The 20,048-nt window shown below is 40.1% G+C and overlaps 4 protein-coding genes across 4 annotated transcripts in view; all 4 read left to right on the top strand.

Annotated features, from left to right (window-relative positions):
- The window catches only part of LOC129097166 (FH1/FH2 domain-containing protein 3-like), a 58,100-nt gene extending 51,606 nt beyond the window's left edge, over positions 1–6,494 (top strand). The window contains 9 exon segments of the mRNA XM_054605918.1: positions 76–258; positions 1,112–1,231; positions 1,448–1,609; positions 2,134–2,324; positions 3,479–3,683; positions 3,922–3,945; positions 4,302–4,509; positions 4,613–4,777; positions 5,107–6,494. Of these exon segments, the coding sequence (XP_054461893.1) occupies positions 76–258; positions 1,112–1,231; positions 1,448–1,609; positions 2,134–2,324; positions 3,479–3,683; positions 3,922–3,945; positions 4,302–4,509; positions 4,613–4,777; positions 5,107–5,183 (1,335 nt within the window). The 3' untranslated portion in view covers positions 5,184–6,494.
- A 201-nt stretch (positions 6,495–6,695) lies between these two features.
- LOC129097028 (glutathione S-transferase A-like) lies at positions 6,696–8,424 on the top strand. The gene is made up of 6 exons (XM_054605707.1): positions 6,696–6,930; positions 7,156–7,221; positions 7,314–7,419; positions 7,529–7,647; positions 7,838–7,923; positions 8,014–8,424. The coding sequence occupies exons 1-6, from the start codon at positions 6,757–6,759 to the stop codon at positions 8,144–8,146; spliced, it is 684 nt and encodes a 227-aa protein (XP_054461682.1). The 5' UTR covers positions 6,696–6,756; the 3' UTR covers positions 8,147–8,424.
- Positions 8,425–8,603: 179 nt separating this feature from the next.
- On the top strand, positions 8,604–11,700 carry LOC129096818 (glutathione S-transferase A-like). The gene is made up of 6 exons (XM_054605489.1): positions 8,604–8,891; positions 9,520–9,585; positions 9,679–9,784; positions 10,243–10,361; positions 10,451–10,539; positions 10,659–11,700. The coding sequence occupies exons 1-6, from the start codon at positions 8,724–8,726 to the stop codon at positions 10,789–10,791; spliced, it is 681 nt and encodes a 226-aa protein (XP_054461464.1). The 5' UTR covers positions 8,604–8,723; the 3' UTR covers positions 10,792–11,700.
- A 3,610-nt stretch (positions 11,701–15,310) lies between these two features.
- Positions 15,311–19,025, top strand: LOC129096762 (glutathione S-transferase A-like). The gene is made up of 6 exons (XM_054605397.1): positions 15,311–15,555; positions 15,704–15,769; positions 15,951–16,056; positions 16,820–16,938; positions 18,477–18,559; positions 18,677–19,025. Exons 1-6 carry the CDS (start codon positions 15,388–15,390, stop codon positions 18,807–18,809), a joined length of 675 nt encoding a protein of 224 aa, XP_054461372.1. The 5' UTR covers positions 15,311–15,387; the 3' UTR covers positions 18,810–19,025.
- Positions 19,026–20,048: the final 1,023 nt, after the last annotated feature.

The raw sequence follows: 20,048 nt of genomic DNA, 5'->3' as shown, positions 1-20,048 counted from the left end.
GAAGGAAGTGAAACTCATCCTCAAAGCCTTTCTCTTCTATATGACACCTAATCCCACTCTATCTTTACCCCTCAGAAAATCCTGACGATGATCCCCACGGAGGAGGAGAAGCAGAAGATCCAGGAGGCCCAGCTGGCCAACCCTGAAGTCCCGCTGGGCTCAGCAGAGCAGTTCCTCCTCACTCTATCCTCCATCACAGAGCTCTCTGCTAGACTGCAACTCTGGGCCTTCAAGATGGACTACGAGGCAACCCAGAAGGTCTGTAAAAACATAGGACAGCACTGTTGTGATTAAATAAAACAATAACAATTTGAAAAGAAGAAAAAGTAGATACTTTGTCGTGAGAATGCAGACGAGGGAAGGCCAAATCAAGCGCACATTTAAAAATCATAATGAGCCGATGAATGTTGTTTTATCAAATCAGAACCAGACATATATGACAAAGCCAACCGCAAAGGTTTGAGTAAATGTGAACAGCATGTGTGGATTTGTGTGTGTGTGCCCATGTCTGTATCAACATCCGCAAAGCATCAACATAGTTACATCATCACAAACTATGCACGCTTATTAGCGGCACCTCGTCTTCCTCTGGCACACCGCGTTTCACTCGGGCGAAGAATGCATCCAGGAGGAGAGGTTCAAAGACAAAACCTGGAGAATGAAAAACACGCCGCCCATCCGTTTTCGTTCTGTAAATTTTAACTGCTTTCCGCAGGATGCAGTTGTCTTTAATCTTCATGAAAGGAAAGACTCCTGACCGCACGTTCGGCAGAGCGGCGTTCCCCCGACTCGACTCTGTGGGGACGGTTTGGTTTTGGGAGGCTTAATGGAGGGCAACATACCGTGCAGGCACACAAACACATGCACACAAGAGAAACCTGCTGCACAAAAACAAACAAACGCTCCATTTAATCAGAAGCACGTTTGATAGCGAAGGTCGACCCAGACAGCAACCTTTACAACAACCCGCCATGACCTCAAACAAGCCAGGCGAGGTCCACCTGTTCGCCTCTTTTTATAACCGTAGACTAAAAAAACACATGTTTTTGGGAGTCCTAATTGACTCAGCTAATGATGTGTGTTAATGTGCATGTTTTTTTTCTCCGGTCAGGAAGTTGCAGAGCCGCTGCAGGATCTGAAAGAGGGCATGGAACAGCTGGAGAAGAACAAGACTCTCCGCTACATCCTCTCCACAGTGCTCTCTATGGGAAACTTCCTAAATGGCACCAATGTGAGTCATGAACATTACAGGTTCATCACACTGCGACATAATGACAAGCTACTTTTGTAGTAGGAGTTCGTAGTAATTGTAGAGGGAGTCCATTATTTTAATGGAGTGTGTATTTTCTAAGCCTGTAATTTGTAGATTTAAAATTAAATCATATCATAATTTAGTGAGAACTAGTCTTTGCTCACGATTTCTCTGGTTGTATGTCCATGTGTCCAGGCTAAAGGATTCGAGTTGACATATTTGGAGAAGGTCCCAGAGGTGAAGGACACGGTTCATAAGCAGTCTCTGCTGCATCACGCCTGCTCTGTGGTGGTGGAGAACTTCCCTCAGAGCACCGACCTCTACTCCGAGATCGGAGCCATCACGCGATCTGCAAAAGTACGCTCCACACTGACTAATGGAAAGCTTGAAGACATACTCTGTTTTATAACTAAAGTGTTAAACACTTTTAAGCTGGTTCAACAGAAAAACATAACTTCCCCTGACGCCTCGAAAATGCGCTTTACAGTGACTGAATTCAACTTAAATAATTTGTTCAAAGTTCATGTAACGTAAAACTGATTTACTGAGAGAAAGTTTTAGTCAAACCAAAGATGTTAAGTTCAATCAGTAACTGTCATGGTAAAGTCAAGTTGATAAACTAATCATGCTTGAACAAACTGAATTTGCCTGAAAATTGAGTTAACTTGAAATGATGAATAATGTATGAACATGAACTTATTGATAGAAGATTAAGTGAGTCCACTGAATTCCTGAAAGATGTTTTGAATGACATTGATATCTTTATAAGAGGGAAGCAATACAGCTACCAAGAGGACTTCATACGTGTTTTTCGATGCAACTTTTTTTAAAGTAACTTCCCTCTACGAGTCCCTTATTTGTATCAACATCTCTCCTGTCAGGTGGATTTTGACCAGCTGCAGGAGAACCTGTGTCAGATGGAGCGGCGCTGCAAAGCCTCATGGGACCACTTGAAGGTGATCGCCAAGCATGAGATGAAGCCCCAGCTGAAGCAGAAGATGTCTGACTTCCTCAAAGACTGCGCTGAGAGGATTATCATCCTCAAGATCGTTCACCGCAGGATCATCAACAGGTAGCTCCCCCACCAACAATCTCAAACACAAAAACTGGTACTTGTGTCACAATTAGTGCAACCACAAACTCATGTAGCCTATCTAATGACAAGGTTTGCTAAACCATAAGCACATTGTCTTTTTTACACTTAGTTTGACATTCTAAAACACACTGTTTGCAAATAAGAATACATTGTCATCTACATTAGACATAATTCAAAACTAAAACCCTGTGTGTGTAGTTGGCCAAACACTGCCATTGAAATGCCACACTTAATTGTCACCTGCACCGAGAACGCACCTGTGAAAACACCTGTAACCCATTAGTCACTTGGAAATCTGAGCCCCATAAATAGGATTCAAGTTTGCTCTTTTTTGTTCACAACAATTGAGGCCAATTTTGGGAGAGAGAGTTGGTAGCAACATACTGTGTTTTGTTTTGAATACAATACATTAAAAATATTCAATTAAAGTAATTGTCTCTGATATTGTTATAAGTATTGAGAACAAACACGTCACATTTGTGTTCATGTATATATTTACAGTTGTGATACAAATGAAAATACAAAAGACTCTACATAATAATGTTTTGCATTTAGCACATCAGTTCTGTTCTTAAAGTTCTGATGCAAACATTTTTTTTTTGGAAAGGTTTATATAGTTTGAATGATGGGTTTGCTTTTGCAAAAGATGTAAGATATTTCGTATTTTGTGTACATGTTCTCCACAAACGCATCTGAACACCTGCTACTGACTGATTCTCCTTTTCCTTGATTTCTCCAGGTGAATTTCACCAAATGTCTAATGACACCAACATTTTGATATCTCAGTTAGAAATATAGACTTGACTATAACAAACCACTAGTCATTCTTTTAGCTACTAGATATTGTAAATAAACTGTTTAATTGATTAATTTATGAGTACTAAAAGGTTAATAAATAAAGGTAAAATTTCAGTAACCTGTCAGTAAATAAGTAATTATTAGGGTAAGTATAAGTGTCAAATCTCTAGTGTCTAGTAAAACTTTGGGGATAAATCTGCAACAGCCTAAAAGACACGGTCTTGTTACAATTATAAAAATGGAATTACACCTATGGCAACACTTTCCCACAATGACTTTTGCAAATTGACGAGCATTTTCTCATTCTTCCTCCCCTTTTCTCCTTCTCCCAGGTTCCACTCATTCCTGTTGTTCCTCGGTCATCCGGCCTACAGCGTGAGAGACGTCAGTGTCCACAGGTTTAGCAAAATCCTCAGCGAGTTTGCGCTGGAGTACAGGACCACCCGAGACCGCGTGCTGCAGCAGAAACAGAAACGAGCCGACCATCGCGAACGCAACAAGACCCGAGGAAAGATGATAATTGACGTTAACGCCCCTGTGAGCATCACTCTCACACACACACACACACACACACACACACACACACACACACACACACACACACACACACACACACACACACACACACACACTCACACACACTCACACACACAGAATCCCTTACACTAAGACGCACTCAGACCTTCAACTCTATTGTCCTGTTCTTCTCTTTCCAAATCTACGGCTGCTTTTATTCTTCATTTTCTTTGACTTTCACTCTTTCTTTTCCCTGTAGTCTGATGATGAAGAGGAGAGTGAGGTATCAACATAAGTGCTGAATGTCTGCATGTGTGTGTGTGTGTGTGTGTGTGTGTGTGTGTGTGTGTGTGTGTGTGTGTGTGTGTGTGTGTGTGTGTGTGTGTGAGCGTTTGTGTGCATGAAACCACTAACCCTGACTGGACCATTTTACCTCAGAGTTTTCATTTTCCTTTTTATTGATCTTAACTGAGTGGATCAGTTAATCATAAGTGTGGGCATTGTAACCTTAATTTACAGGTTGGAAATTTTTCTTCAATGCATCATCTTTAGCATGTTTCAGTCAAAGCCCATTTTTTTTTTTTTTAAATACAAGCTGCTGTATCCTCATCCTCTTTCATTCTTTTTACTCCCCATCAGTGTGCTCGGTATGGCTCCAGCAGCAGTAACAGCGCCCCGAGTGGCAGCCAGGAGGTGGAGCCTCCTCAGGGTCTGGGCCACACTGAGGACGCCGCAGAGCACGAGCACATGAAAGCCGTGCTGAGAACCAGCCTCAGCGGCGGTGACAAGGAGCCCAGCGGGGTGCCAGGGCTTCGGACACGGACAAGATCCCGGCCTGGACGGGGAGGTGAGGGTTACAGGAAATTCTTAACAGGGTCACACAGAGAAGGCAACAACAGTTACTGCACTATAAAGGATTTCTTGCCCTAATCTCTCTGATTTTGGTTCAGGTCGCAGTATGCCGGCGTGCACCCCACCTGTGGACGACACTCAGATCTGTGGAGACGACGCTGCGGACGAGATTATGGAACGCATAGTGAGGTCGGCAACTCAGGGTCCAGGAACCAGAGCCGTGCCCAGAGAGAGGAGGAGGTCCAGGGCCAACCGCAAGTCATGTAAGAGCTCAATGTTTACTTCTGCCCTAAATCCATAGCCTACAGCTCACTAATTCGAAGCCTGTTTTTGCTTATGTTGTAAATTCCCACTGGAAACATGGCAAGACAAAAGTATATACAAAACATGTTTTATGTCTTTTTTTAAAGGTTGCTAGAATAAACCAAACCAAAGCTTATGTTGATTTATTGTAAAGGCTACCAACTGTAATAATGATATCCTATGAAGCTTAGTTTATTGTATACACTGTATAAGTAAGTATGTAGTATGGTACTGGGACACATCATCACTTTTAGCACAGCAAATGATATCTAATCTTCTCTCCTCACAGTGAGGCGGACCCTGAAGAACGGCCTGACCCCGGAGGAAGCTCTTGCTTTAGGACTTTCCGATTCTCCGGATCCATAAATGTAGTCATCCACCCTCCCGCCTGCGGTCATTGCCGTGGAAACACAGCTATCTTTCGAGCGACATCTCTGTCTGCCTTCGCCACGCTTTACAGAGTTGTATTTCACCAGTCACAAACCCCCTTTAGGTTTTTTGCCAGCTGCTAATTTTGCCTGATGTGTCTGAGTGATGAAGCTGCAGCCATGACGTTTTTTTTGTGTATGCAACAAGAAAGAAAATGGATTCCCGAAGAAAAAGTGGAAGTGAAGAAAAGAATGGATACTTTTAAAACAATCCAAAAATGTATTTGAAATGTTGCATTAGTCCAAAGGGATATTTTTTGCTTGTGAGTTTCTGCAGCTGTGACTTTTTTCTTTTATTTAAGCTGTGAATTTCGGTTGTAAAAATGAACGGGCTGAAGAGGAAGTTGGATTTCACCATGAACAAGGAGGCTCATTAGGAATTGTCCTTTGTGAAAAGGCAAATGTTTGCTTCTGCAGCTGCACGTTCAACAAGTGACAACTAGATACGTGAAGTAGGAAAGTGAAAGGTTGTCAATGTGATGTGATGTGCCTTTCATTTAAAGGGACAATATTGTAACTTTTCTCATTCTCTCCCTTTTGTTTCAGTCACCTCCTACTTCTCAGATGACTCACAAATGTCACATTCACAGGTGTAGTTATATCGAGTAAGACTGTTGATTACAATTCACTTTTTTATTTTGGCAAAATATTTATTTGCAAAGCTCGGACATCTTGCACCTTACTCAACGTTAAGAGTTTCTAATGCTGAAATGAACAACTGATCCAAAACATACACAAAAGGAAGTATTTATCTCAGAGGAACTGTTTGTAAAGTGTAAAAAGACAAAAAGATAAAGACATTTTAAAAATTTTAATAATCTATTTTGAAGGACTTGCAGAGATTTCTGCATCAAATGTGTAAATGCCCTTATCAGCTGCCAGGTACTAAGTACTATAGTACTACAGTGTGCATGTTTAGTGCGGTTCATGTGATGTATTATTTTTGTAATTTCTGTAGAAACTTGTATTATAGTCTGAGAGAAAGGGTAAAAAGAGGCTATTCTGTGAATTGTAATAAAAGATAAATGAAAGATGTGGTCAAAGCTGAAATGTGCGTTTTCAAAGCATTGCTCCGTGCTGAGAGAGAGGAGCAGTATTCGGGCATTTACTTTGAACTCTGTGGTCACATTGTACTTTGTATGAACTTGAAAAGTTTTGTGGATAATGTAAGTCTCAGCTGAAAACAGTTGCTCCTCTCACAGTACAACAAAGACAGGGAAATATTGCTGCATAAATATAATGTGGTGAGCTGAACATGAGGCCACAGTTACATACACTTTCACTTGAAATGCTGTGTATACACACTGCAATAAAAAACAAAACGATGAGTGAAAGCATGTGCATGTCATTCTTCTTCACTGCTTCCTGAACACACACAGGAGCACGTCTCTGCTGATCAACCTTTGGACTAAAGAAGGGCCATAAACTGCACCACTGCTTTTCACTTTACTCGTGCGGTGGTTCAATGGTGAGTCCTTCACGTTTCGTTACACTGACTTCTGTCCGTACCCATGTCCATGGCCAAGTCGATGAGTCTGCTCTGGGGGACTGGATCCCCTCCCTGCTGGCGAGTGATGATCGCCCTGGAGGAAAAGAAGCTGCAGGGCTACAAACGCAAGCCGCTGTCTTTTGAGAAAGGAGAGCACAAATCCCAGGAAGTCTTGGAAATCAATCCGAGAGGACAGGTGGGTTTACTCTAGCATGAGCAGGATGATCACGAGGATGATCAAACACAATATAGCATATTTAAAGCCTTTCAGGAAGTAATAAGTCTGCGTAACATTATTTTATCATACAGGTTCATTGACCATGCTCTACATGTAAAGATACACTGTGGCACAAACTGCACCACAAACTGCACTGCAACTTTTGACCTTCTTATGCCATCATCATTTATGTCTTTCTACCAGCTCCCTGCATTCAAACATGGTAACAACATACTGAATGAGTCCTGTGCGGCATGTTTATACCTGGAGGTAAAGTGTAAAAACTAAATATGGAATATTTTGAGCATTATACTGAAAAACAGGCCTGATCTCTATGTTTCATATTTCTTTGCTTGTGATAGAATCAGTTCAAGTGTCAGGGCAACAAGCTGATCCCTGACAATCCTGCAGAACAGGCACTGATGTACCAACGCATGATGGAGGGTCTCGCCTTCACTGATAAACTCAGTAAGAGACACACACCCTCCCACGGATACTAACACAGAGTGAAGAGGACACGATGCACAGAAGCACTGAACACACTACAGTAATATTCATATTATATTATCCGTCATAGATTCAGTCATCTACTATGAATGGGTTGTCCCTGAAGAGGAGAGACATGATTCTGCTGTAAAGAGAAACAGGACAGATCTGACCACTGAACTCAAACTCTGGGAGGATTACTTGCAGAAGGTAGCACACACACGCACACACACACACACACACGCACACACACACACACACACGCACACACACACACACACACACACACACACACACACACACACACACACACACACACACACACACACACACACACACACATACATGTAAAAACACTATGCTGACAGCAGTGTTTCCTGCATGTGATTTCTTCATCAAGGTGGCTGCAGGCTCATACCTGGCGGGGGCCTTCTCTTTGGCCGATGTGATCGTCTTCCCAAACATAGCTTATGCGTTTCGTTTTGGGTAAGGCGTCAGTGTTCAGTACTTTATAGAAACATTTGCCCAGGCCGCTTCGTTTGTCAGTGGAATTATAAACTTGTCTCTTCTCTTCAGGCTCTCTGTTGGACGTTACCCCAAACTGGCCAAATATTACAGCCTGTTGAAGGACAGACCCAGCATTAAAGCCAGCTGGCCTCCACACTGGCTGGCCAGTCCACAAGGTTTTGACATCCTCAAGGATCTCTGAAACACATACAGTTTTTTTTTGGATTTTTTATTTTTATTTTTTTTCGACATTGTAGATTAATATTGAAGACATCCAAACTATGAAGGAACACATATGGAATTATGTGGTAAACAAACAAATGCTCAACAAACCAGAATATGTTTTATATTTTACATTCTACAAAGTAGTTGAATGAGAAGGTGTGTCCAAACTTTTGACTGCTACTGTACATTTTGCCTTCATTATTTTATTACTGTGAATTAGTTAATCTGCCAAAAAAAATAAACAATAAAACTATTATTTTGAAATAAACTCTTTATTGATTTACTGATTGTAACTTTTTTTTATGTATCATTTATCCAAATGGGACCAAGATAAAAGCTATGAAGGGAAATGATTGGACCGAATATACCTTGTAATACCTCCTCCTAACCAGTAAGGAGCGACAGACGCTTCCATTAAAGCATGAGATCCCTTTTAACCGTGGAAAGAGTAACAACACATTCCTTTTTTCTAGTGCGCATTTATTATCTCGTCTGAACGCGTACGGTACCGTGTCAGCAGTGACAGGCTTCCAGGCCGGTAAACCTACAACACCATGGCCCAGGACATGACTCTGCTGTGGGGCTCCGGCTCTCCTCCCTGCTGGAGGGTCATGATCGCTCTGGAGGAGAAGAACCTGCAGGGCTACAACCAGAAACTGCTCTCCTTTGAGAAAATGGAGCACAAGTCCCAGGAGGTGTTAGATATTAATCCAAGGGGACAGGTATGGAGAATCTTAAAAAATAGTAAATAAAAGGTTAGACCACTTGTATTAACTAACCTTTAACATTTAATCCCCAAATAAGATATTTAGTTGCACTATCTCCACCATTGTGTTGTATGTTATGCAAGGTGACGCCTAACTTCATTTAAAACCTTATCAAATTATTTTTTTGACCCATAAAAACACATGTATAGGCTGCAGACTGGTCACGTGGGTGAGTCGAATTAAATGACACACCCACGTGACCAGTTTGTAAAGTGCCTTTCATGCAAAGGCACAATAGTGAATATGCAATGACTAAGCATATGCAATGACTAAGCATTTTCATGAGCCATGTATTAAACAAGTAAACAAAACAAAAGATTTAATTGACAGTAAATAACACAATAACAATAAAGTCAAACACCAAACACGCACATAATTCTTAATTGAAGTGTAATCTCCATGTTTGGTTGTTGGGTTTCTGTTCCCAGAGTCCCTTTGTGCTACAGGTTGTTATATTTAGCTCCGAGCAGATGTAACATTCACACAGGGTAGGATATGGTGATAACGTTGGGAGCAGTTATTTATTACCTTTTGTATAGTCTCTCACATTACATCCTGTTTGATTTTTTTTTTTTTTTTTAAGCTTCCCTCTTTCAAACATGGTGACATCATCGTGAATGAATCCTACGCAGCCTGTTTCTACCTGGAGGTGAGTGGAGCCTGTCCATCACGTTCTAAACACGAAATCAAATGTTATGAAGTGTGACATCAACTGTGTGTTTCTGTTCTCTCTTAATGGCAGAGTCAGTTCAAGTCTCAGGGAACTAAACTGATCCCAGACAGCCCTGCTGAACAAGCACTGATGTACCAACGCATGTTTGAGGGTCTCTCCTTCTACGATAAACTCAGTAAGGAATGAATATAAATCCCTTAAAAATCCCCTTTTTCAAAACAGACACAGCATGGAGTTTCTGGCAGTTATGGTAAAGAAAAAATTGAAGGCTATTGTCATCAAATCCCATTAAAAGGCCAAGATTAATATTGTGTGACATGTTTAACTATTACTGTGAACATGGGCACATCTTTCATTTTTGAGTCCAATACATTGACCCGGTGCCTGAATTACTCACTTCAATAAATATGTGTTTAGCCGTGGTTAAAAATAGTTTTTCCTGTTGAGCAATATTTGCAATTATCTAGTACCCAGCTTTTGGCTTTTCATACTGTAGCATATATTCATAGTAAGAAAGAAATAATGTAGCTTTATCTTTAAATAATAAATTACAGATGATTGAAATTCTATACTTACACCAAATAAATAACAATATACATCCAGTGAACATATATATATGTGTGTGTTTTCTAGATACAGTTATCTACTATAACTGGTTTGTCCCTGAAGAAGAGAGGCATGACTCAGCTCTAAAGAGAAACATGGAAGCTCTTACCACTGAGATCAAGCTCTGGGAGGGTTACCTGCAGAAGGTAGTGTGTATTTACAGTACAAACACACAAACACAAATATGCATTGGCACATTCGAACATAGCTTTATTTTTCACTTCTTTCTTTCAAGCTGGGCTCGGGCTCTCACCTGGCAGGACCGTCCTTCTCTCTGGCAGAAGTGATCGTCTTTCCAACTATCGCTACTCTTTTCAGATTTGGGTAAGTAGGAGGATTTCTTTTTTTTTTTTCTGCAATTTTCAAACAAGTCAAACAAACAGATTAAGTGACATGTGTCTTGACATGGTTGTTCAAATGTCTCCTACCTTCTTTATCTTTAGGTTGTCTGCAGAGCGTTACCCTAAACTGGGAGAGTATTACGCTCTGTTGAAGGATCGGCCCAGCATCAAAGCCAGCTGGCCTCCTCATTGGCTGGAGAACCCGAAGGGACAAGACACACTCAAAGACGCCTGAGAGCCACGCACACACTTCACAGCCTAGTCTGCCTGTACTGTTTTGTTTTTCATAAACATGCTTTGGCTTTTGTTCAATATAGTTCCAGCTCTCAGTTTGTCAAATAGGATTAAGCTTTTTTTTTTTGTTATTTCTGATAATAACTAGGAAAGAAAGTGTTGAGATTAGCAGTAAGATCTGGGTGTTCATGTTAGAACTACAGAAATGTGCTTCTTGTCAAACTAGCTTTAGTATTTAGTAAAAAGGTTTCTGTCAGTCTTTTTTCTGTCAAAGCTTTGCCAAGAAATCATTTGATAACACAGGCTTTATTAAACTGCATCATGTGATGATTGCAGAGTAGTAGGCACAGGCTGGAGGCAAACTTTCTAATTGTGTTGGTGTTGACATGGCAGCTTTTGTTGCCAAGATACACAGCATGTATACTTAGCATCCATGTCTGTTGAGAAATGCATACAATCCATTATAACAGCAGCATTGAATGTGTGTTGACTCTTTCTTTGTTTGATTATTTTTTAAATAGGTTTCAACCTATTTTCTTGTACTAAATAACCTCCATTACTGTGAACATGTCTTTTAGGCTTTGCATGTGCACTTATTTTTGAACCAGTATATCTGATAAACAATTTAACTAAAGCATGCAGCAAATAAAGTCAAGATGTTACTGCTAAGTAAGGCTTGTATTAGAGTTTTGACTGTATTGTAGCTGAACACAACATTGCATTGTACCCTATAAACTGGTAATGTTAAAGTCAAGCCGGGGGGAAAAAAAGAGATAGAAAAGGGTAGGTGGAGTCCTTGACAATGACCCTGTGGTTTTATGGTTTCAATGGCTGTGCCAAAAGTGGTTTGCTCTGCACAAAGGCAAATGAAATGCCCTGTGTTGGCATGACTTTGCATGTATGAGATAAGATAATTCACATAAAATGCAAAATTGTATTTATTGTATTTATTATATAAGTGCTTTCAGACCTTCACAGCAGCTGTACTGACCTGTTGGTCTAAATACTCTTAGTACAGAAACAGGCTTGTGCATCTGCTAGGTGTTTTACATGAACATGGGTTCAGATCCTGCAGCTCTACAAGGAGTAGAGCAGCATTAACTGTTTTACTTCAAAGCAGCACTCGAAGACTTTTGCAAATTCATCCTGTTCTTCTTGTGGCCCTTTTTTTTTTTAGACACAAACTGTTAAATGCATCTCAATGGCCTTTCAAGTTCCCATATAGGAGCTTTCAAGGAATATGTTAACTGTAAGAACTATGGAAACATATCTTGTATCATGTCTTCTTATTTGTTAGTTGTTAATAGTTTTAGAGTTAGACTCATTCGTGCATAAGTGAACCAGTACGCTGGAAAAGTGTGCAGACACATGTTCCCTTCTCCATGATAATTAATTAATGGTAAATCTTATAATCACACACTGACAAGCAGCCTACAAGAGCAAATTTATGATATTCCAAAATAAAAGCAAGGTAGTGGATTTTTTAGGCCAAATATTAAAATGTGATTTTACTTTTGGAAACAAAAAAAGGCCTCATGTAACTATGCAGGGGTTGAAATATGCTGGTGTGTCTATAGATCAGAGAACTTCATTATTTAGACACAGCCTTTAACATTCGCTGCATTAATTAATTCATCCTTTATTTATACAGTGTGGGTTACTGGGAGCAGTCCATTCTGTTTTGCCTTGACCAACTGTGGGCACAAATACAGACTAACACATTAAATGCAAGTCATGCATACCGAGCAGAATCAGGTATAATGTAAACACCGTCGCTTGGCGCCCTTTTTAATATGCTATGCTTTGTCAAAAGACATGATTATGTCATGCTGCTCAAGCAAAATGAAGCTGATAAACTGCACACACTCACGTCACGCCCTCAGACCTGCACACTGGTGATGACAACGTTTTTGGAATTTGAATTTTAGACTGAAGATGAACCGATATGAAGATGTGGAATGTCACCAGGCCTGTAGTCGCACACCACTTCTCTTTAGACTGAATGCTCTGAAGGCCTTAAAATATGGAGAAACTGTGATCATTTTGTCGAACAACAGGAAAGGGTTGTTTTAAAACCTTTAATGACTTAATCACCGAGAACAATATCCCAAAAATTGGATACTTAAAGGAGACATATTATGCTCAATTTCAGGTTCATACTTGTTTTTCGGGTTTCTACGCGAGCATGTTTGCATGCATTCATGTTTTTAAAAAACATTATTTTTAGACGGTCGCACCTTTCCCAGTTTGTGGTTTGGTAGACACTCCAGATACTATAATAATAAGCTTGATTATTCATTTTCGGTCAAATATTTCAGTTTATTTGATACATTAACAGTTAAGTTGTATAAATGACACAAGCTGGTTTGGTCTGATTGTTTAATGGACTCAAAGTATTTCTTATTGTTGCTCTTCCTGGGATGTTGTGTTAGACCAGCTACTCAGCAGCTCAATCAAGGAGAGTTTAAACAAGTTTGCGTAATTATGTCCTCTTAGCAGTAATGGGTGGGCACTGTTAAGTGTAGGAAGATGGGTGAGGTAGCTCTGCAGTACATTACATTCGTTATACTCAGAGTACTCATTAGTATGGACTCAATGTCCATAGATGACGTGTGGTTTCAACAGTAACTTAGAAACCTTTTACATGGCCTGACAGCACTCCACAAAAAAAGAGGTTAAGGAAGATATTTCCTGGACTGATAAATGGAAAAACTCAAAAACAAGCTCTGCAGTACATTACATTCTGTTATACGCAAATTACTACGAAAATAAAACTGATTATATTACACCCCGTCACGTCTAAAATGGGCAAAAGGGATGCTAGTAAATGTATAATATGGGATGCTGCTGAAGGAACTTTGCTCCATCTGTTGAGGGACAGCAATAACATTAAATATCTTTTGTTTGGCATATCAAATAAAGGGATAATTCACACCATTATAGCCATGCCAGTCAAACCATAACCATGTATACTGGGACATTTAGAAAAACTTCAGCCAAGGATTTTCAAAGAAATCAGAAAGACTAATTATAAAGAACTGTATTGCTTTAAATACACCCACTCTGGAAAATGGAGCACTGATGCTATAGGAATGATAACATTTGAAAAGTTATCTTTCAGACAGCAAAATAATGAGACAGAATACACTGAAACTTGGGTGACAGTGGAACAGTAGTTAATTTCCCTATAGTAAATACAAAAAACAGGAGAAAAAAAGGAGAATGAAGGGAAAGAAAACTGAACTAAACTAATAATAGTTGTCTTCTTTTTCTTGTCATCACCGTTCTATAATGTGTAGGAATCATACTGTACGAGTGGTGCATTAGTAAAGCATTAATTTACATTACTGTCACTTGTATATTGGTTTGGAGGGGGTTTCGAAAAACAATTCTCAGAAAAGATTCAAATAACACTGGTCAGCCGGTTAATGTAGTGCTGGAGGGAGCAGGCTTCAGCGAAACCACATGTTTTTCATGTGATTTCTGCAGCATAAACATGAAACAAGTTGTCTTTTTAATGCAACTGCAGACTGGAAGAGCAGAGGTATTCATTGCAAACTGTATTAAAAATACATGCCAGAGCTGATACTGGCAGCTACTCAAGTCCACAAAGTCTGGAGTTTAAAGATCAACTCAGAGAAAGAGGCACACAAAAACTACAAGGATATGAAAACAATGTAAAAACGGATGATGTCATGCTCTATTAAGGATAAATAAGACGGCTGGTGTCGATTACATTCAGTCTCAACTCATTTGTTTACTTTCAACTGCCTGAGCTGGTTTTCTCAGTGTGTGCAGGGTTGAGTGAAAAGTGGTGAGTCACTGTGAGTTTTCAACAGTCAAATTACAGGATGCTGCAAACACGTGCCAATAAATAGTGAAGTAAATCCCTGCAGGAATAGTAACAATTAAAAGCAATAAACCAAGATATTATTCACAGATATTATCTGTGAATAATATCTTACAAGTTTGTTGTTATAGTAAAATTTCAATGTAAAGTTCAAACTTCAGGTAATAAGCTGGTTTTAAATTACAATTACAGGTTGTTGTTATTATAATAAATGAATATACAGGTTTAGTGCACTTTTTTTCCATCTTATTTCAGCGTTTATTTTATTTTATTTTTCTCATTCCATTGTCTGCGTTGCCAAGATCAAAGAGTATATGCAAAGCAAGATACTTCTCTCCTCCACATGTGTGACTTCGGTAATGCCTGCGGATCTATGCAGCTGGAGGAATAATTCACATTGAATTAGTTCAATGCAATAACTGAAACACACTTGCTTCTAATAAGACATCATGTGACCTTTATTGAAGACATTTATAAAATAAAATAAAAAGGGGGGGTTAAACATGCGTGGATAGGGTGTGATCTACCTATCTACCGTCTTCAGTCACGGATCTGTTGCGACAACAGGGAAAAAAAGAAAGAAAGAAAAAAAAAGGGGATGGGACTTAATTCCACCAATCCAGACGCAAAAGAGGCTGGAGCTTCTTATATAACCAGACACCTCACACCTTCAGTAGTCACTCTTTACCAATCCTCCCAGATCTCCAGGCTTCCACTTCCAGGTGCAGCGGTTCAACTCTCCAAAACATGGCCAAGGACATGACTCTGCTGTGGGGCTCCGGCTCTCCTCCCTGCTGGAGGGTCATGATCGCTCTGGAGGAGAAGAACCTGCAGGGCTACAACCAGAAACTGCTCTCCTTTCAAAAGGGGGAGCACAAGTCCGCGGAGGTCATGGCCATGAATCCCAGGGGACAGGTAAATCCACTTTCAACATTGCCAAGATATAATGCAAATCTTTTTATAGTATCAATCTGTTTGTTTATTCCCCCCTTTTTATATGCACACATTCATTTTGAATAACAATGTTGCCTGACATTTGCATCCCTCTCTGTCTTTCTTAAAGCTTCCTGCCTTCAAACACAAAGACTATGTCCTGAATGAGTCCTACGGTGCCTGCTTGTACCTGGAGGTAAGAACTTGGCCCCCTATTAAAATTGTATGCAGCCATATACCACCAAAGGTATATGGTTGTGTGTGTGTGTGTATAACAATGCCTCATAGACACCAGACACCCTACACCTCCAGAGGAAAAGAAACCGGATCACCATGCAGCTGTTCACAATGGTTGCTCTGTTTCACCCCAACAACAGAGCCAGTTCAAGTCCCAGGGGAGCAAGCTGATCCCTGACTGCCCAGCAGAGCAAGCGATGATGTACCAGCGCATGTTTGAGGGTCTCACACTCAACCAGAAAATGGGTATGTTAATTCCTGACATGCAAAGTATTTCACTGCTGTTTTTACAAACCAATACGTAGCTGTTGACCCTGTAAATCCTGCATCTTGATACTAATAAATCACTTACAGTTGAGCCACTTTTAGTTATTAAAGCCTAACCAGGCAACTACAGCTTTTTATCTCAATAATAATAACTTGATGACCTAGCTGATGTTGTTGTCATTTAGAGGCCTTGGGGGACTTTGAACTAGATTGCGCTTGGCAACAAACTACGCAACTGCCTCCTTTTTAAACCTCTGAGACTTTATGTCTTCAGTCAACCCCCCCAAGGAACCTGAAACACACTCCATGCACTGTGTCTATTTGGTGCAACCCTTAAAAGAGTTAGTGAAAGTTCATTCTAATCCCACAAAAGGGTCACATGTTCAGACTAGCTTCCATTTTAAGGCCCAAGTCATGAGACAGGGTTCTTCAATTTTTGGGGAGGGGTGCAAAAAAAAAGAAGAAGAGGGTGACATTCTCTCAACTTGTGCTGATTCAGAAATACAGTTTAGTGTACATAGTATTTTTCTAAGGAGGCTGCTTCAAACTTTATTTGAGTTACTGTTACTGTCTTCAGTTTGAAGCTGATGTTGCGTAATCATGTCTACGCCCAGGGAAATGAAAATAATTAGTCCAAGCACAATGTGGGAGTGGATGTTGTAGCCTTCTGCGAGTGGATAGATTTGCTTGATAGCATCCATCACGACTGACCGCCTGTTTGTTTGTTTTTTACATTATTCAGCGGATGTTATCTACTACAACTGGAAGGTCCCGGAAGGAGAGAGACATGACTCCGCTGTGAAGAGAAATAGGGAGGCTCTCACTGCTGAGGTCAAGTTGTGGGAGACATACATGGATAAGGTAAACCTGAAGATTATAAAAAAACTAGCTTAACCTGAAATATAAAATACAGAGCTGTAGAAGAAGGATATTAAATAGGTAAGAAACGCTCAATGTCGGCTGCACGGAATGCTGTTCTGTAAGAGCAGCAGCATTTTTGAAGATGCCCTCATTCGCTTTTGTTCTGATAGTTTGATTTGAAGACTGATAGCATTCGAGTATGAATAGTAAATATAAAGTTACCACCTGAAGATGGTTGGCTTAGGTCAAACATTGGTAAACGGCTACCCTGGCTCTTTACAGCTAACAAAGTTCACCTACTGCCACCTCTAAAGCTCAATAACAACACTGTAAATCCTGCTTGTTTAATCTTTAGTAAAATCAGACGTTGTGCTTTTACAGAGCAAGGCTATCTCTTTCACACAATCTGCTGGCAGATTGTAATAAATTACAGAAGCAATCTTCTGTAATTTAAATTACAGACGCAATCTTCTGTAATTTATTGATTTGAAATCCTTAAACAAAAACTGCAGTAGCAAGAAAATGGCCAGTTGTGGTTTTACTTGAGGTGACTTACCAGGAATAACATAACCACCAACTAGATGATTTTAAACAAAAACAATATAACATGCTAATTAGGCGTAGTCCACACATACACAGGTATTTTTGTCAACAGCATTTTGCCTCTGTCCTAACAATCACTGTTTGCCACCACACAATCTCTGTCCAGTTTAAAACACAATTAAAGCGCTTTCAAGGCCAGTGGGCAGGTTGGAACACAAACACCGTTGATGTTGCCGTGCTGGAATCTATAGCGCATTCTGACACCTCTGTTCCTCAGTATAGTGGAAATAAGAGTAACTGTATGTAAAAAGTCCTGTTGGGTTATTTAGTCACGTCCGCCGTTCATGGATGTATTGATGCCACCCTTGCACGACTTGCCGCCTCATTAGTGACGCCTCAAAAAGGCGATGGCGGTGCACACCCTGTCTACACATCAACACTGAAAACCTAGTTTCTGGAAATCTTCACACTGGCTGGAGTTTTACAAAAGCTCTGTTTTCATGGAACTAAAACACGGTTTGGGTGTGGATGAAAAAATGCAAAACCAATAGTAAAATACCATTGTACTAACTTCAGGGCTCAGTGATCTTTAGAGGAGCTGGTTGGAAACTGCTTGGCTCTTGCCAAAAAGTGCCAGAATTTTCCGGGCTTTTTTCTTTTTTCAGCTAAGCTAAGTGGCTGCTGACATTAGTAATTGGTTAAGGGATAGATATAAGGTGGTATCGATCTTCTCATCTAACTCTCTGCATGAAAGTGTCATCGTACTTATTTATTATTAATTTATGCATTTAATAAGTGGAGCAAAGTTTTTGCAATGTCCGATACTGTTTTTTTTTTTTTTTAAAGCTAGTTACTGTATGGCCAGCCAATATGGCTATCATTAATGTACATTAGAATTGTTAACGGGGATAATGGCAAATGAATGCAGCCGTACAGCTGACATTTGTCTTGATTGCCACATGGAGGTGCCCTAACTCTTTTTATTTGTCTTCCAGAAATGCGGTTTCATGGCAGGAAAGACCTTTTCACTGGCTGATGTGGCTGTTTATCCAAGCATCGCTTATGTCTTCCATTATGGGTACGTGGATTAAATCACTGAAAATGTCTTTAACATGATTGACAAATACATGATCTTATACAAAACAGCAACTCATTTGTAATTGTAAGTTCTCATCAACTTTTCTCCTTTCTTCAGGTTAAGTGAAGAGCGTTACCCTAAACTGGCGGCCTACTATAACTGTCTGAAGAAAAGACCAAGCATCCAAACCTCCTGGCCCCCTACCTGGCAGGAGGCCCATGAGGGATCAGAAATGCTCAAAGACCTCTGAGATTCAGACGCACTTCAGCCGACACACTGGAACTGTTCCTGTTGTGTGATATGTAACCACTCCTTGCATTGCACTTCTCTAGCTGGCTGCACTTTTTAAGGAATATGCATTTGCTGTGGTTATGAATTCCCTGACATCATTTTGCTTCCTTAAACTGCAGATTTATTATTTTTCGTGCTGTAAACAAAAACAATAAACATTGGCTTTTCAACTTTGCATGCTTGTGTATTTCAATTTTAGTGTAGGTCTGTGTAACGGGGAGCAATGGTACAAGAATATAACTAGAGGCTTCTACGGCAACGTATTTGAACATACTCTTCAAAACTTGTCTCTCACAGGAGGCTTGAAGTTCTGGCAACCAATGCCGCTGACATAACAAACCTTCCCTTCTCTTATTGTTTGGTTTGTAGCAGTTTGCCTCCTTGAGCTTGCAACTTTCCTGTCATACTCTATGTCCAAAAGGTGGCAACATAATGCACAAAAATAGGCCATGAACTTGAACTTTACAGTGTTTTCATACTAAGACCACAAGGAAACATTTCTCAAATCAGAGTCTGGGTTAAGATCCCTCACCATGGAAACAAAGCAAATTAAAACATTATCATTCTAGGTGACAGATCAGACCTCCAAAAATATGATGCAATGACAGGATGCAGCATGCCAGAAAAACGACAGCAACTGTGAAATCCCATTTTAAATAGGTCAGCAGAGCAAAAGTAAACAGTTTCAACACTGTTCCAATGTCTTGAACATACACATGTTTTAGTTTTTTCTGGACTTTTAAAAAGTCAATAAACCTGAGGGTCAAAACCCGTATGGGACTGCCATATAAATTGATGGATGAACAGTTGTGTTTCAAGAATCCTCACTGTCCTCAGAGCTGAGAAGATGGAAACACATTTGAGTTTTGTGGTTCTGCTGTCTATCTGCAGCCTCTCCTTTAGTCAAGGTAATACACACATTGTGTATTGTAATTTCATCACTTATATGTAGTAGGATGTATTGGATATGTGTGTATTTGTACGTGTAAAAGTTTGTTCTTTTTCCATTTATTTAGAATGTAATCAACAGCTTCTGGAGAATATAGATTTCCCTGGAACAGACATCAGATTCGTCTACTCTCCCGACGTCGATCACTGTCAGCAAATTTGCACCCAGCACCCCTCCTGTTTGTTCTTTACCTTTATTCGAGCTGACTGGACCAGAGACGATAGGCACAAACAAAGCAGCGCACTCACA

The sequence above is a fragment of the Anoplopoma fimbria genome, chromosome 10 (assembly GCF_027596085.1).
Source record: "Anoplopoma fimbria isolate UVic2021 breed Golden Eagle Sablefish chromosome 10, Afim_UVic_2022, whole genome shotgun sequence".
In the NCBI taxonomy this organism is placed as follows: domain Eukaryota; kingdom Metazoa; phylum Chordata; class Actinopteri; order Perciformes; family Anoplopomatidae; genus Anoplopoma; species Anoplopoma fimbria.
This window is presented reverse-complemented; position numbering and strand designations above follow the sequence as displayed.

Coding starts and splice junctions, on each gene's coding strand:
- LOC129097028 (XM_054605707.1), top strand. CDS start 6,757: ATGTCCATGGCCAAGTCGATGAGTCTGCTCTGGGGGACTGGATCCCCT. Junction 6,931..7,155: donor AAATCAATCCGAGAGGACAG/GTGGGTTTACTC, acceptor TCTTTCTACCAG/CTCCCTGCATTCAAACATGG. Junction 7,648..7,837: donor GGGAGGATTACTTGCAGAAG/GTAGCACACACA, acceptor TTCTTCATCAAG/GTGGCTGCAGGCTCATACCT.
- LOC129096818 (XM_054605489.1), top strand. CDS start 8,724: ATGGCCCAGGACATGACTCTGCTGTGGGGCTCCGGCTCTCCTCCCTGC. Junction 8,892..9,519: donor ATATTAATCCAAGGGGACAG/GTATGGAGAATC, acceptor TTTTTTTTTAAG/CTTCCCTCTTTCAAACATGG. Junction 9,785..10,242: donor CTCCTTCTACGATAAACTCA/GTAAGGAATGAA, acceptor TGTGTTTTCTAG/ATACAGTTATCTACTATAAC.
- LOC129096762 (XM_054605397.1), top strand. CDS start 15,388: ATGGCCAAGGACATGACTCTGCTGTGGGGCTCCGGCTCTCCTCCCTGC. Junction 15,770..15,950: donor GTGCCTGCTTGTACCTGGAG/GTAAGAACTTGG, acceptor CCCCAACAACAG/AGCCAGTTCAAGTCCCAGGG. Junction 16,939..18,476: donor GGGAGACATACATGGATAAG/GTAAACCTGAAG, acceptor TTTGTCTTCCAG/AAATGCGGTTTCATGGCAGG.